The 14829-nt window shown below is 37.4% G+C and overlaps 1 protein-coding gene across 3 annotated transcripts in view; it reads left to right on the top strand.

Annotated features, from left to right (window-relative positions):
- The window catches only part of IFT74 (intraflagellar transport 74), an 89383-nt gene that overhangs the window by 14956 nt on the left and 59598 nt on the right, over positions 1–14829 (top strand). For all 3 annotated transcript variants that reach the window (XM_013986009.2, XM_005654488.3, XM_001926143.5), the window contains exons 5-8: positions 113–211; positions 376–436; positions 3228–3287; positions 4514–4575. In XM_013986009.2, the coding sequence (XP_013841463.1) occupies positions 113–211; positions 376–436; positions 3228–3287; positions 4514–4575 (282 nt within the window). The remainder of the gene's footprint in view (positions 1–112; positions 212–375; positions 437–3227; positions 3288–4513; positions 4576–14829) is intronic.

Raw genomic sequence — 14829 nt, 5'->3', positions numbered from 1 at the left:
TTTTACAAAACCATTTTTATTATTGTACATTTATGAAAAGTTTGTTTTGTTTGACTAGAAAGACTTTTCTGGATTGGAAGTCTTGCTGACTTTTTAATTTCTTTTCGCTTAGAAGTAAAATAAGTGAACTTACAACAGAAATTAATAAACTTCAAAAAGAAATAGAAATGTACAATCAAGAGAATTCAGTATATTTGTCATATGAAAAGAGGTAAGTAATTTTGCAGTTAAAATATGCAAGGTATTTTCTTATTATTAGTAACATTTAATGTAATATGTTTCAGGAGTTTAATACTAAATTTTTAGTTATACGTAATATTAATAACATTCATCTGCTTTCATGTGTTTATGCATGTATATATTTTATGTTTGCAGAGCTGAGACTTTAGCTGTTGAAATCAAAGAGTTTCAAGGACAACTAGCAGACTACAACATGGTATTTAGTCTTTTCTGAGTGAATTTCTTTCAAATATTTTCATTGCTTTTTACTTTAAAAATGTGATTTTAAGTAGCAAATAATACATGAGTACATACTTATTGAGAAAGGTTGAAACCATATGCAGTGCCCCTTTGCTTTCTCCCTCACTTCCTCCCCGGAAATAATTTGTCTTAATAGATTGATATGTATTCTTCCATTTTTTAAAAAAAATACATTATATTAAAAATACAGAGACACACAGACTTTTTTTTCCCCATAACAGTGTTAAAGTAATAATTTTTAAAGTGGATAAAATTTATCAGGTACTAGCAATGTGATCGTTTTCCAAATATTTTTCTCCCTATGCAATGTTGTCCTCATGAAATTTTAGAAATGTAATTACTTACCTTCATCCATATGTTTCATTCATAATACAGTGTTTGTGGGAGTTCCCCTGTGGTGCAGCAGGTTAAGTAATGTGGTGTTGTCACTGTAGTGGCCCAGGTCGCTGCTGTGACGTGGGTTCATTCCCTGGCTCAGAAACTTCTATATGCCACAAGCACAGCTAAAAAAATAACAAACCAAAATACAGTGTTTGTCTTCTGTCAGAGTAGAGTATCTAACATAAATATTGTTCCACCAAGGATGATCCTAATATGGACTTCCAGAAGAAATAATCCCTTTGGCAGTGTTGATTACTGCCTCAATCGTTGAGGTAATCTTTGGCCCATGAAAATTTCTAGTGTCAGAATTTTCTTCCTTCTAATTCTGTAGGTACTGTAAGCAGCAGTGGTCTCTGGATTTACTGCAAAATTTTATCTCCCTTCTCCAATTAAAAAATAGTGTTACGCAGTAGTTTCCTGGTGGTTCAATAGCTTAAGTATCTAGCATGTGTCACTGCTATGGCTTGGGTCATTGCTCTGGTGCAGGTTTGATCCCTGGTCCTCAGAACTTCCACATGCCATGGCAACAGCCAAAAGAAAATAGTGTTACACAAAATAAGAAACATGCTACCATAATGATTAGGTAAATTATGATATACCTACTTGATATTGTTATATTGTACTCATGAACTCTGATTATAGTATATGTAATTCCCATACTGGTTGGACTACATAATCTGTAATACTCCATGCAGTTTTTTGTAAATGGTATTCTGTTCCAAATAAAAAATAGATTTTTTTATAAAATATGAAATGGTATTAGATGAAAGATTTAAAAATTTTTTTTTAATTTTTTCCCGCTGTACATCATGGAGATCAAGTTATTCCTACATGTATACATTTTTCCCCCACCCTTTGTTCTGTTGCAATATGAGTATCTAGACATAGTTCTCAATGCTACTCAGCAGGATCTCCTTGTAAATCTATTCTAAGTTGTGTCTGATAACCCCAAGCTCCCAATCCCTCCCACTCCCTCCCCCTCCCATCAGGCAGCCACAAGTCTCTTCTCCAAGTCCATGATTTTCTTTTCTGTGGAGATGTTCATTTGTGCTGGATATTAGATTCCAGTTATAAGTGATATCACATGGTATTTGTCTTTGTCTTTCTGGCTCATTTCACTCAGGATGAGATTCTCTAGTTCCATCCATGTTGCTGCAAATGGCATTATGTCATTCTTTTTTATGGCTGGGTAGTATTCCATTGTGTATATATACCACTTCTTCCGAATCCAATCATCTGTTGATGGACATTTGGGTTGTTTCCATGTCCTGGCTATTGTGAATAGTGCTGCAATGAACATGCGGGTGCATATGTTGAAAGAGATTTTTTTAGTTATATTAGAATGCATTAGCTAAGTTAGTTAATATAAAAATATTCATTAACATGTAAATTATGCTGTTTGTAGTTTTAAAGAGCTAACATCTGATATAAGGAGAGCACTTAGATTTCTAACATACAGTAAGTTCTCAATAAATATTAGATCTTATATATCACAAGAAAAATGTGATGAAACTTAGTGTTTTAGAATCAATTACACTCAAGTAGTTTGCTTTTAGTAGCCTATTAAAATTCTGACTCCACAACTTGCTGGCTTCACTTAATTAAGTGAAATAATACATATAACAAGGTCAGAACAGTGTTTGGCATAAAGCAAATAGGTAAAACATGTTTGCTGTTGCTGTCCTTGCCTGACTTTTTGAAGTAGGCTTACTAGTGTTCTCTTTGTGCCTTGCCCTATTGATTTGCTTTTATTTAATTTTTTTGTTAATTTTTGGAAGACCAAGAAAATCATTTTATATTTTCACTGATGCAAATTTGTAAATCTGTTAACACTCCTCTCCCCAGGGAGGCGGGGTGGGGGGGGGAACAAGAGATCTTCCCCTCAAATTTTATCTTCTTGATGACCTTCTTTATAAACTCAGACATCTTTTCAGAACAGGCAAGGCTCTTTGAGGTTCAGTCTGCAGGAAGAGTAGTTATTTCATTACTGCTTACTTTTCCACCTGAAAATATAGTATATTGATTGCCCTAATGCACATAGTATATGCTTATTTGGGTGGCTCAGTCTTAGAGAACTATGTCTAGTCACTTGTGATGGAGCATGGTAATGGGAGAAAAAAGAATGTATGCATGTACGTGTAACTGGGTCACCATATACAGTAGAAAAAAATTGTATTGGGGAAATAATAAAATAAATAAATAAATAGTCATCCCAATGGCAAAAAAAAAAAAAAAAAGAGAAAAAGTAAAATAGTTTGGAGTGTTAATACGTAAATGACTACTCATTATTTATAAAATTGACTATTATGGATTATAGAAAAAATATATGAAGACTATTAAAAATTCTTTTGTACTTTTGTTTTTAGTTGGTAGATAAACTTAATACCAACACTGAAATGGAAGAAGTAATGAATGATTACAACATGGTAAGAAAACTTGTAGTGTAAGCAATAGAGCTACATAGCCTCTCAGACAAAGAATTTATATCTAGAAATAATTTGATCAAACCTAGTGGACCGTAGAGGTAGGTATTACCCTGATCCTAAATATTACCGTTAGAGTTGAGTTACTTTAGTTGCTCTTTTAGAATTTCTTCTTGTTAGTTGGCTCTCCCAAGTTGATGCTTTAGTGTCTTTTTACAATGCTGTGTTTCAACTTGTCTCTCACTAAGTTTTAGTTAGGGAGTCTCATCTAAATACCCTTGTATATAAATTAGTTTGCAGTACTTCTGGTTTAATATTTACACAAATGGAACTGAGTACGCAATGGAGAGTTTTATTAGAAAGGGAGAAAATGAATAGTTATCATATGATGCGAGACATAATACTGCTTTTGATGGGTGAATGAGAATTTTTGTTCAATGTTCTTAGAGTATTTGGTAGAAAACAGAAAAATGATAGCAGCTAGCTTATTTTGATTATAAACATTTGTAAGAAAATAACATGCAACTTGTAACTTAAGTAGCTTATGATTTATTTATACCAAGACTACTTCATGAAAGCATAGGATTTATAAAATGACTTTTATAAATTGAAGTTCTATAAGGTTGTGATGATGGTTGTACAAATATAAATATAATAAAATTCACTGAATTATTTTAAAAAATAAGTTGAGGTTCTAAAAGCATAATAATTTAGTGAAATTATTCTTAGCATTAGAACACAGGAGAATTCCCAATTTAAAAACTGTGTTTTTAATGCCAAATGTAAAAAGTAGAAACTTTGTGTGAGATAGACACAAATTCTAGGCTGAGTACTCTTTGAGTCAACTAAGAGTACTCAGGTAAAATCCTGAATGATATAAGAATAAAAGTTACATTGGGTCTAAATTTAATATATAACTAATAAATCATTGAATGCCCAATAAATTATTGAAATTCGATTTATATAAATTAAGTTTACATTATTTGACAGATAACTAAACAATGAATATTTTTTGTGTGAGATTACAATGCCTGTGAAAAAGACCATTTCTTTTTATTTGGTGTTGTGGTTTGTTAAAGGAAACAAATAGTATATATTTTTTAAAACTTTGAAATGTAGCATTAGGATTATTATAATAATCTTTAGTTTATAATGAGAATAACCTTTAAAGAAATAGTTTAGCTTAATGGTAATTTTTATTACTAACTTTTGTGTTACTCTTAATTCAGCTTAAAGCTCAAAATGATCGAGAAACGCAAAGTATGGATGTTATATTTACTGAAAGACAAGCGTGAGTACTATCCATTTAGAAATCAAACAGATTTATAAGTGACTTGTAGTTTAACTTCTGAGTCATTTATTTCTTTACAAAGTTTATTAATTGTTTTTCTGTTGCATTTTTTATTTAAAAAAGTTGACTGCAATACAAATTGTATCATTTATATATTTATTATCTTCATTCAAAAAAATAAAATTTCTATGTCTAGGAGTTTAAAATCTAAGAATATCTTCATCTGTCCCATTTGTAATTTTAACCTGAGCTTTTTAACTAATTTGTGAGATTTAAGCCCTACTCTAATGAAAGGCACATTATTATTCAGTGAGCTATTTATATCATTTCATTCTTTCATTATTCAATTATTAATTGATAACTAATTTTTAGTAATCTATATCATCAACATAGATTATATATATATATCTTCTAGTTAAAGATCAACTGCCAAATAACTTTGATTTGGGTAATAAGTAAATGTGATAGTAACAATAATGCCTACAGAGATAATAAGTGGATGTAATATCGTTATCCTAGTAAGTTTAGGCCACTATAACAAAATACCATAGACTGGGTAACTTATAAACAACAGGAATTGATTGCTCACAGTTCTGGAGGCTGGGAAGTCCAAGATCAAGGCAATAGACTAGTCCTGTTCTGGTGAAGGCCCTCTTACTGGTTCATAGCATTATCTTCTCACTGTATCCTCACTTGGTGGAAGGGGCTAAGGAGCTCTGTAGGATCTCTTTTATAAGAGCATTAATCCCATGAGGGCTTACCTTCATAACCTAATCACCTCCCAGAGGCCCGACTTGTTGATACAGTTCATTACCTTTGATGGTTAGGACTTCAACATTTGGAGGGATACAAATATTCAGACAATAGCAGTAGTTAACATAATTATCCTTTATTGACTTTTTTAAACCTTAATTATTGTCTAAGGCAGTACAGACATGGAATATGAGCTATTTTGTATATACACATACTATGCACATTTTGTTCCGTAAACTTATCAGTATTAATCTCCTTGGGAACAAGGATAATTAAATTTACCAAAATTCTGTAACACCAAATATAACTGTCATGTTACCTCTGCATGTAGAGTAAATATTTGATGAATAATAGAATGTTAAAATATAAGGATAGGTATTTGAAAGATAAATATAATTTTAAAAACAAAAGAATCTCTTTTTTCCATTTATCATTCTATGCTGCTGTAAAGTGCTGTCTTAAAAATTACGGGTATGCTGGAAGTATCTTCCTTTATACAAAGAAAATTCCATATTCATAGTAAACAAGTACTTACCTGAAAAATTCCTTTCGTTGTTGTTTTTGCTCTGGTATTAAACTACTTAGCAAATATTTATCATTTACTACATATAAAATATTCTCCTAGGTACCTAAATGCTGCCAGAAGGGGGAGCCCTTCAATAGCCCAAGAGTGGGCTATTGTCTAGCACTTGCAAATGAATTGTCTGAGGAGGAACGTGTATTTACAAAGTGAAAAACTTTATTGGAAAGGGGTGCTCCAGTTGCAAGCAGGAGGGTAAGGGAACCCAGGAGAACTGCTCTGCCATGTGGCTTATAGTCTCAGGTTTTATGGCAATAAGGTTACCAAATTGTCTCTGGCTAGTCATCCTGCTCATGCCCATATTTGGTCTGATTCAGGGTTCCTCCTGGCAGAGCACATTTATTAGTCAGGATGGATTCCAGCATGAGGGTTTCTGGAAGGCCGGCAAGGCATGTTATGGACTGACTTCTTCTTCTTCTTTTGGGGCCCTCCCAGATTCTCCCCAGTTAAGTGTCCTACCTCAGCACTATGTTTCCTATTGGGACTTCCCATGTGAAACATCTCATGCAAGAGGTTATTGTGCCTGACCAAGTCAGGTGGTTTCAGTCAGTGGTTCCCTAATATAAAGAATAAGAAATAATAGTAGTTCCTGTTGTGGCTCAGCAGGTTATGAACCCGACTAGTATCCATGAGGATGTGGGTTGATCCCTGGCCTTGCTCAGTGGGTTAAGGATCCAGGTCACAGATGCAGCTCAGATCTGGTATTGCTGTGGCTGTGGCATAGGCCAGCAGCTACAGGTCTAATTCGACCTTTAGCCTAGGAGCTTCCATATGCCACATATGAGGCCCTAAAAAACAAACAAAAAAAAGATATAATAAGCTTTATTATTATCGAAGGCTTTATATAGTTTATCACATTTAGGTCCTCATTTATTTCATCGTTTATCTACACAGGTATATGATATCCAAGACAGATTTATAAATATTATATGTACATATTTTATAGATATTTTATCAAAAAAACTAACTCCCAGAGTATAAATTTATGAATGTTATAGGTTTTTATGTTTGGTTCATTTGGTTAAGGAAAAGGTTATTAAAATATGGTACTTTGTCCTAAAAATGTCAGCAGTTTCAAAGCTTAATATCTGTAGCTTGTGAGGCTGAGTGAAATAGGTTCTGATCATTTTAAGAGGAAATTTAGGAGTTCCCTGGTAGCCTGGTGGTTAAGGACTCAACATTGTTACTACTATGCCTGGGGTTACTGCTCTGGCTTGGGTTGGATCCATGACCCAGGAAATTCTGCATGCTGTGGGTAGGGCCAAAAAAAGAGGAAATTTAAATTAAAAACAAAAGTTATTTTATTTTATTTTTTTACTTTTTAGGGCCGCACCTACAGCATATGGAAATTCCTAGGCTAGTGGTTGAATCAGAGCTGCAGCTGTTGGATTATGCCACAGTCACAGCAGTACCATATCTGAGCCACATCTGCAACCTATACCACAGCTCACGGCAATGCCGGATCCTTAACTCACTGAGCGAGGCCAGGGATTGAAGCTGCATCCTCATGGATATTAGTCAGGTTTGTTATTACTAAGCCATACAGGAATTCCCAAAGTTATTTTATAAAGTTTACTTTTTTTTTTCTTTTTCTTTTTTTTTTTTTTTTATTTTCCCACTGTACAGCAAGGGGGTCAGGTTATCCTTACATGTATACATTACAATTATATTTTTTCCCCCACCCTTTCTTCTGTTGCAACATGAGTATCTAGACAAAGTTCTCAATGCTACTCAGCAGGATCTCCTTGTAAATCTATTCAAAGTTGTGTCTGATAACCCCAAGCTCCCAATCCCTCCCACTCCCTCCCCCTCCCATCAGGCAGCCACAAGTCTCTTCTCCAAGTCCATGATTTTCTTTTCTGTGGAGATGTTCATTTGTGCTGGATATTAGATTCCAGTTATAAGTGATATCACATGGTATTTGTCTTTGTCTTTCTGGCTCATTTCACTCAGGATGAGATTCTCTAGTTCCATCCATGTTGCTGCAAATGGCATTATGTCATTCTTTTTTATGGCTGGGTAGTATTCCATTGTGTATATATACCACTTCTTCCGAATCCAATCATCTGTTGATGGACATTTGGGTTGTTTCCATGTCCTGGCTATTGTGAATAGTGCTGCAATGAACATGCAGGTGCATGTGTCTCTTTTAAGTAGAGTTTTGTCCGGATAGATGCCCAAGAGTGGGATTGCGGGGTCATATGGAAGTTCTATGTATAGATTTCTAAGGTATCTCCAAACTGTTCTCCATAGTGGCTGTACCAGTTTACATTCCCACCAGCAGTGCAGGAGGGTTCCCTTTCTCCACAGCCCCTCCAGCACTTGTTATTTGTGGATTTATTAATGATGGCCATTCTGACGGGTGTGAGGTGATATCTCATGGTAGTTTTGATTTGCATTTCTCTTATAATCAGCAATGTTGAGCATTTTTTCATGTGTTTGTTGGCCATCTGTGTATCTTCTTTGGAGAAATGTCTATTCAGGTCTTTTGCCCATTTTTCCATTGATTGAGTGGCTTTTTTGCTGTTGGGTTGTATAAGTTGTTTATATATTCTAGAGATTAAGCCCTTGTCAGTTGCATCATTTGAAACTGTTTTCTCCCATTCTGTAAGTTGTCTTTTTGTTTTCTTTTTGGTTTCCTTTGCTGTACAAAAGCTTTTCAGTTTGATGAGGTCCCATGGGTTTATTTTTGCTCTAATTTCTATTGCTTTGGGAGACTGACCTGAGAAAATATTCATGAGGTTGATGTCAGAGAGTGTTTTGCCTATGTTTTCTTCTAGGAGTTTGATGGTGTCCTGTCGTATATTTAAGTCTTTCAGCCATTTTGAGTTTATTTTTGTGCATGGTGTGAGGGTGTGTTCTAGTTTCATTGCTTTGCATGCAGCTGTCCAGGTTTCCCAGCAATGCTTGCTGAATAGACTTTCTTTTTCCCATTTTATGTTCTTGCCTCCCTTGTCAAAGATTAATTGACCATGGGCGTCAGGGTTTATTTCCAGGTTCTCTATTCTGTTCCATTGGTCTGTCTGTCTGTTTTGATACCAGTACCACACTGTTTTGATGACTGTGGCTTTGTAATATTTCTTGAAGTCTGGGAGAGTTATGCCTCCTGCTTGGTTTTTGTTTCTCAGGATTGCTTTGGCAATTCTGGGTCTTTTGTGGTTCCATATAAATGTTTGGATTGTTTTTTCTAGTTCTGTGAAAAATGTCATGGGTAATTTGATAGGGATTGCATTGAATCTGTAGATGGCTTTGGGTAGTATGGCCATTTTTACAATATTGGTTTTCCCAATCCAGGAACATGGAATATCTTTCCATTTCTTTACATCTTCTTTGATTTCTTTGATTAAAGTTTTATAGTTCTCGGCATATAGGTCCTTTACCTCCTTGGTCAGGTGTATTCTGAGGTATTTGATTTTGTGAGGTGCGATTTTAAAAGGTATCGTATTTTTGTATTCCTTTTCTAATATTTCATTGCTGGTATACAGAAATGTGACAGACTTCTGAATGTTAATCTTATATCTTGCTACTTTGCTGAATTTATTAATCAGTTCAAGGAGTTTTGGGGTTGAGTCCTTAGGGTTTTCTATGTATAGTATCCTGTTATCTGCATACAGTGACAGTTTGATCTCTTCTCTTCCTATATGGATGCCTTTGATTTCTTTTGTTTGTCTAATTGCTGTGGCTAGGACTTCCAAAACTATGTTGAAGAGCAGTGGTGAGAGTGGGCATCCCTGTCTTGTTCCAGATTTGAGTGAGAAGGCTTTCAGTTTTTCCCCATTGAGGATTATATTTGCTGTGGGTTTCTCATAAATGGCTTTGATTATATTCAGGAATGTTCCCTCTATACCCACTTTGGCGAGGGTCTTGATCGTGAATGGATGTTGGACTTTGTCAAATGCTTTTTCTGCGTCCATTGAGATGATCATATGATTTTTGACTTTTTTTTTTTATTAATGTGGTGTATGATGCTGATTGATTTGGGTATGCTGAACCATCCTTGTGAACCTGGGATGAACCCAACCTGGTCATGGTGTATAATTTTTTTGGTATGTTGTTGGATTCGGTTGGCTAAGATTTTGTTGAGAATTTTTGCATCTATATTCATCAATGATATTGGCCAATAGTTTTCTTTTTTGGTGGTATCTCTGTCTGGTTTTGGAATGAGGGTGATGGTGGCATCATAGAATGTCTTTGGGAGTATTCCTTCTTCTTCAACCTTTTGAAAGAGTTTAAGGAGAATGGGCACCAATTCCTCTTTATATGTTTGATAAAATTCACCTGTGAAGCCATCTGGTCCTGGACTTTTATTTGTAGGGAGTGATTTTATGACCTCTTCAATTTCATTTCTAGTGATCGGTCTGTTCAGTTGGTCTGTTTCTACTTGATTCAGTTTTGGCAGGCTGTAAGATTCTAGAAAATTGTCCATTTCTTCCAGATTGTCAAACTTGTTGCCGTATAGTTGTTCATAGTATTCTCTTATGGTTTTTCCGTATTTCTGCAGTGTCCGTTGTGATTTTTCCTTTTTTATTTCTAATTTTGTTCATTTTGGTCCTTTCTCTCCTCTTCTTGAAGAGTCTGGCCAGAGGTTTGTCAATTTTGTTTACCTTTCCAAAGAACCAGCTCTTGGTTTTATTAATTTTCTCTATTGTTTTTTGAGTCTCTATTTTATTGATTTCTTCTTTGATCTTTATAATTTCCTTCCTTCTGCTGACTTTAGGACTTTTTTGTTCTTCTTTTTCTAATTCATTTAGGTGGAGGGTTAAGTTGTCAATTTGGGATCTTTCTTCTTTTTTGAGAAAGGCCTGTATTGCTATAAATTTCCCTCTAAGCACTGCTTTCGCAGCATCCCATAGATTTTGAGAGGTTGTGTCTTCATTATCATTTGTTTCCAGGTAGTTTTTAATTTCCTTCTTGATTTCCTCATTGACCCATTGGTTTTTTAGTAGCATGTTGTTTAGTCTCCATGTAGTAGGCTTTTTCTCTTTCCTTTTCCCATGGTCGGTTTCTAATTTCATAGCATTGTGGTCAGAGAAGATACTTGAGATAATTTCTATGCTCCTAAATTTATTGAGATTAGCTTTATGTCCCAATATGTGGTCGATTCTTGAGAATGTACCATGGGTATTTGAGAAGAATGTGTATTCTGCTTTTTTTGGATGTAGTGTCCTGAAGATATCAATTAAGTCTAACGTTTCTATTGTTTCCTTTAGGATCTCTGTTGCTTTATTGGTTTTCTGTCTAGAGGATCTGTCCATTGATGTGAGGGGGGTATTAAGGTCTCCTACTATGATTGTATTCTCATCAATATCTCCCTTTATGTCTGTTAATATTTGTTGTATGTATCTGGGTGCTCCTGTATTTGGGGCATATATGTTGACGATAGTAACATCCTCTCCTTGGATGGATCCCTTAATCATTAAGTAGTGTCCTTCTTTGTCTTTCTTTATGTCTTTTGTTTTAAAGTCTATTTTGTCTGATATGAGCGTTGCGACTCCTGCTTTTCTGTCATGTCTATTGGCGTGAAATATTTTCCCCCACCCTTTCACTTTCAATCTATATGTATCTTTTGTCCTAAGGTGAGTTTCTTGTAGGCAGCATATTGAAGGTTTTTGCCTTTTTATCCACTCAGCCACTCTGTGTCTTTTGATTGGGGCATTCAGTGCATTGACATTTAAGGTGATAATTGATAGATGATTATTTATTGCCATTTGAACCTCGTGTTCCAGTTGATTCTATGGTTCTCCATTCTTCCTTTATTTTTTTTTATTTTTTTTTTTGGTTGGATGGTCTCCTGTTATTATCTGCTTGAGTGTTTTTTTTTTTTTCATTTTTTGCAAATGCAATATTTGGTTTTGGCTTGTGGTTGCCGTGTTTTTTAAGTATGCTAACCCCTTCCCATAATTGTGTGTTTTAGCCTGATGGTCCTGTAAGTTCAAACACTTCATTACTATATTAAAATTAAGAAGACAAAAAAAAAATAAAAAAAAAGACAAAAAAATAAAATTAAGAAGAGAAACATACAAACAAACAAAAAGGGTTATTTACTTCCTAACATCCCTTGCCCACATTTTATGGTTTTGATGACTCTTTTTTATTTTTTTCTTTTTAATTTTATTTTTTTTTTTTGAAGCATGTTCATGATTAAATCTGTATGCTGGCTTATTTGAGTGACTGCTCTCCGATTGTGGTTTCCTCAGTCCTAGTTCTTCCTCTTCTTCTTTTTTTTTTTTTTTTTTTTTTTTTTTCTTCCCTTTCCTTCCTTTCTTTTTGGTTTAGAGAAGCCCTTTCAATATTTCCTTTAACCTGGGTTTTGTGTTGCTGTATTCTTTTTTTTTTTTTTTTTTTGTCTTTTGTCTTTTGTTGTTGTTGTTGTTGTTGTTGTTGCTATTTCTTGGGCCGCTCCCACGGCACATGGAGGTTCCCAGGCTAGGGGTTGAATCGGAGCTGTAGCCACTGGCCTACGCCAGAGCCACAGCAACTCGGGATCCGAGCCGCGTCTGCAACCTACACCACAGCTCACGGCAACGCCGGATCGTTAACCCACTGAGCAAGGGCAGGGACCGAACCCGCAACCTCATGGTTCCTAGTCGGATTCGTTAACCACTGCGCCACGACGGGAACTCCTGTATTCTTTAAGTTATTGTTTGTTGGGAAAAATTTTTATTTCCCCTTCTATTTTAAATGATATTCTTGCTGGATAGAGTATTCTAGGTTGCATATTTTTTCCTTTGAGCACTTTAAATATCTCTTGCCATTCCCTCCTGGCCTGTAGTGTTTCTGTAGAGAAATCAGCTGATATTCTTATGGGGGTTCCCTTGTAGGTAACATTCTGCTTTTCTCTTGCTGCCTTTAGGATCCTCTCTTTATCACTAACTTTTGCCATTTTTATTATGATGTGCCTTGGTGTGGGTCTGTTTGGGTTCAGTTTGTTTGGGGCCCTCTGTGCTTCTTGTATCTTGAACCCAGTGTCCTTGAGATTTGGGAAGTTTCCATCGATAATTTCTTCAAATATATTTTCCATCCCCTTATCTTTATCTACTCCTTCTGGAATTCCTATTATGCGTAGATTGGCCCACTTTATATTATCCCATAGGTCTCTTATATTGCTTTCCAGTTTTTTGATTCAGTTTTCTGTCTGTTGACCGAATTGAGTGATTTCCATTATTCTATCTTCCATATCACTGATTCGTTCTTCTGCATTATTCATTCTGGTTTTTACTGCCCCTAGTTCAGTTTGCATCTCTGCAAATGAATGTTCTAGTTTTTCTTGGCTCCTCCTTATATTTTCTAGTTCCTTTCTGAGGGTATCTGCATTACTGTTCATATCTTCTCTTAATTCCTTCAGTATTTTCACTATTTCTCTTTTGAACTCCAGGTCTGTCTGACTGCAGAGATCTGTTTCATTGTGGACTGTTTTAGGTGAGTTCTCCTGTTGGTTTGACTGGAGGTGGTTTCTCAGCTTCTTCATCTTGCTTGTTGTTTTATTTTTTCTGAGGGAGTTGTACTCTCTGTTATCGGGCAGTGTTTGCCTTGTCACTGCCATGGAATATTTCCTGAGGGTTGGCGTTGTTGGTCAATCTTTTTTGAGGCAGTATGGCTTTTCTGGAGTGTTGATGGAGCTAACAGTGTTTCTTTGAAGCAAAGGAGGACTTCCTGAGGGCAGACAGGACTGGGAGGTCCAGACCACGATGGTAGCAGGTTTCACTTGTTCAGGCAGTTTGTTCTGGTGTTTTTAGGCTGTGGGGTTCTTGCAGGGAGTTGGCGGTGTTGGGAAGCTGTTCCTCAGGAGTGCATCATCCCCTGGGGGGCTGGAGCAGCTATATGGGTCACTGAGAACCTAAGAGGCTCTTCCCTAGGGCAGCCCAACTCAGAAGGATGGCCTGCGAATGTAGGCGGATCTTTTCACAGTCTGGACAAGCTTGTTGCAGCTTTTCTGGGCTGCAGGGGGTCCTCCAGGGGGCTGGTGGTGCTGAGCAGCTATTCCGTGGGAGTGGGGCACCCCCTGGGGGCTTGGGCGGGTAGCAGGGCTGTTGGAGACCCAAGAGGCTCCTCCCCAGGGCAGCCTGACTCAGAAAAACCATCCGAGAGTTAGGCAGATCTATTCACGGCCTGGCTAGGCTTGTTCTAGCTTTTCTGGACTGCAGGCCTTTTCTCGGGGGCTGGTGGTGTTTGGTGCTGCTCTGCGGAAATGTAGCCCCTCCAAAGGGCAAGCAGGCCTGTGCAGGGACAGCCCCTGCGGTGGTAGGCTTCAGGCAATTGTTGAGGCCAGCCCTCCTGGATGGCAGGCAGCCCCAGGTTCGGCGAGAGCATAGGGGGTGGTGGGGGTGGGGGGAGGGGATGCACTGGGAAGCACAGCTTTCTGCTAGCTAGCGGGCCTGTAAGCTTGCTGTGGCGTGGGGGGTATTCTATGGGGACCCACCCCTTCTTCTCTCCCCTCCCCAGCAGGGGCGCAGACCAGGCTCTTCTCCCAGGTTCCCTCTGATGCGGCTTTCCACTTCCCTGCCCCTGGAGTATTGCTCCCTTCCTCTGCGACAGCTTTGTTTTCTAGTCTCCCAGGCAGTCTCTGCCCCGTCAAATGGTTTCTAGACCGCCCAAGCAGTTTCCGCCCCCCCCCCCGCCCCCCGGCCCTTTCTCGCTGACTAACCTTCAGAGGCGAGGTCTCAGTGCCCAGCCCCCACCCAGGCGTCCCCCGGCCCTTTCCCTGGGACTAACCTCTGGAGCTGAGGATTCGGTGCCCAGCCCACACCCAGGCGTCTCAATTTTTGGTGACTGTGCCCGTAGTTCAGATGGTCCGTTCGGTTCTTGATCGGCTTTTCCGTACTCCAACTTACTGCTACACTCTTCTCTGCATCTGGAGATTGCTCCGGTTCATTTGATCTTTCCCCCGTGTAGGTGACTTTCCAGGGTGCGGGATCCCTTTC

Source organism: Sus scrofa, chromosome 1 (genome assembly GCF_000003025.6).
Source record: "Sus scrofa isolate TJ Tabasco breed Duroc chromosome 1, Sscrofa11.1, whole genome shotgun sequence".
NCBI lineage: Eukaryota > Metazoa > Chordata > Mammalia > Artiodactyla > Suidae > Sus > Sus scrofa.
This window is presented reverse-complemented; position numbering and strand designations above follow the sequence as displayed.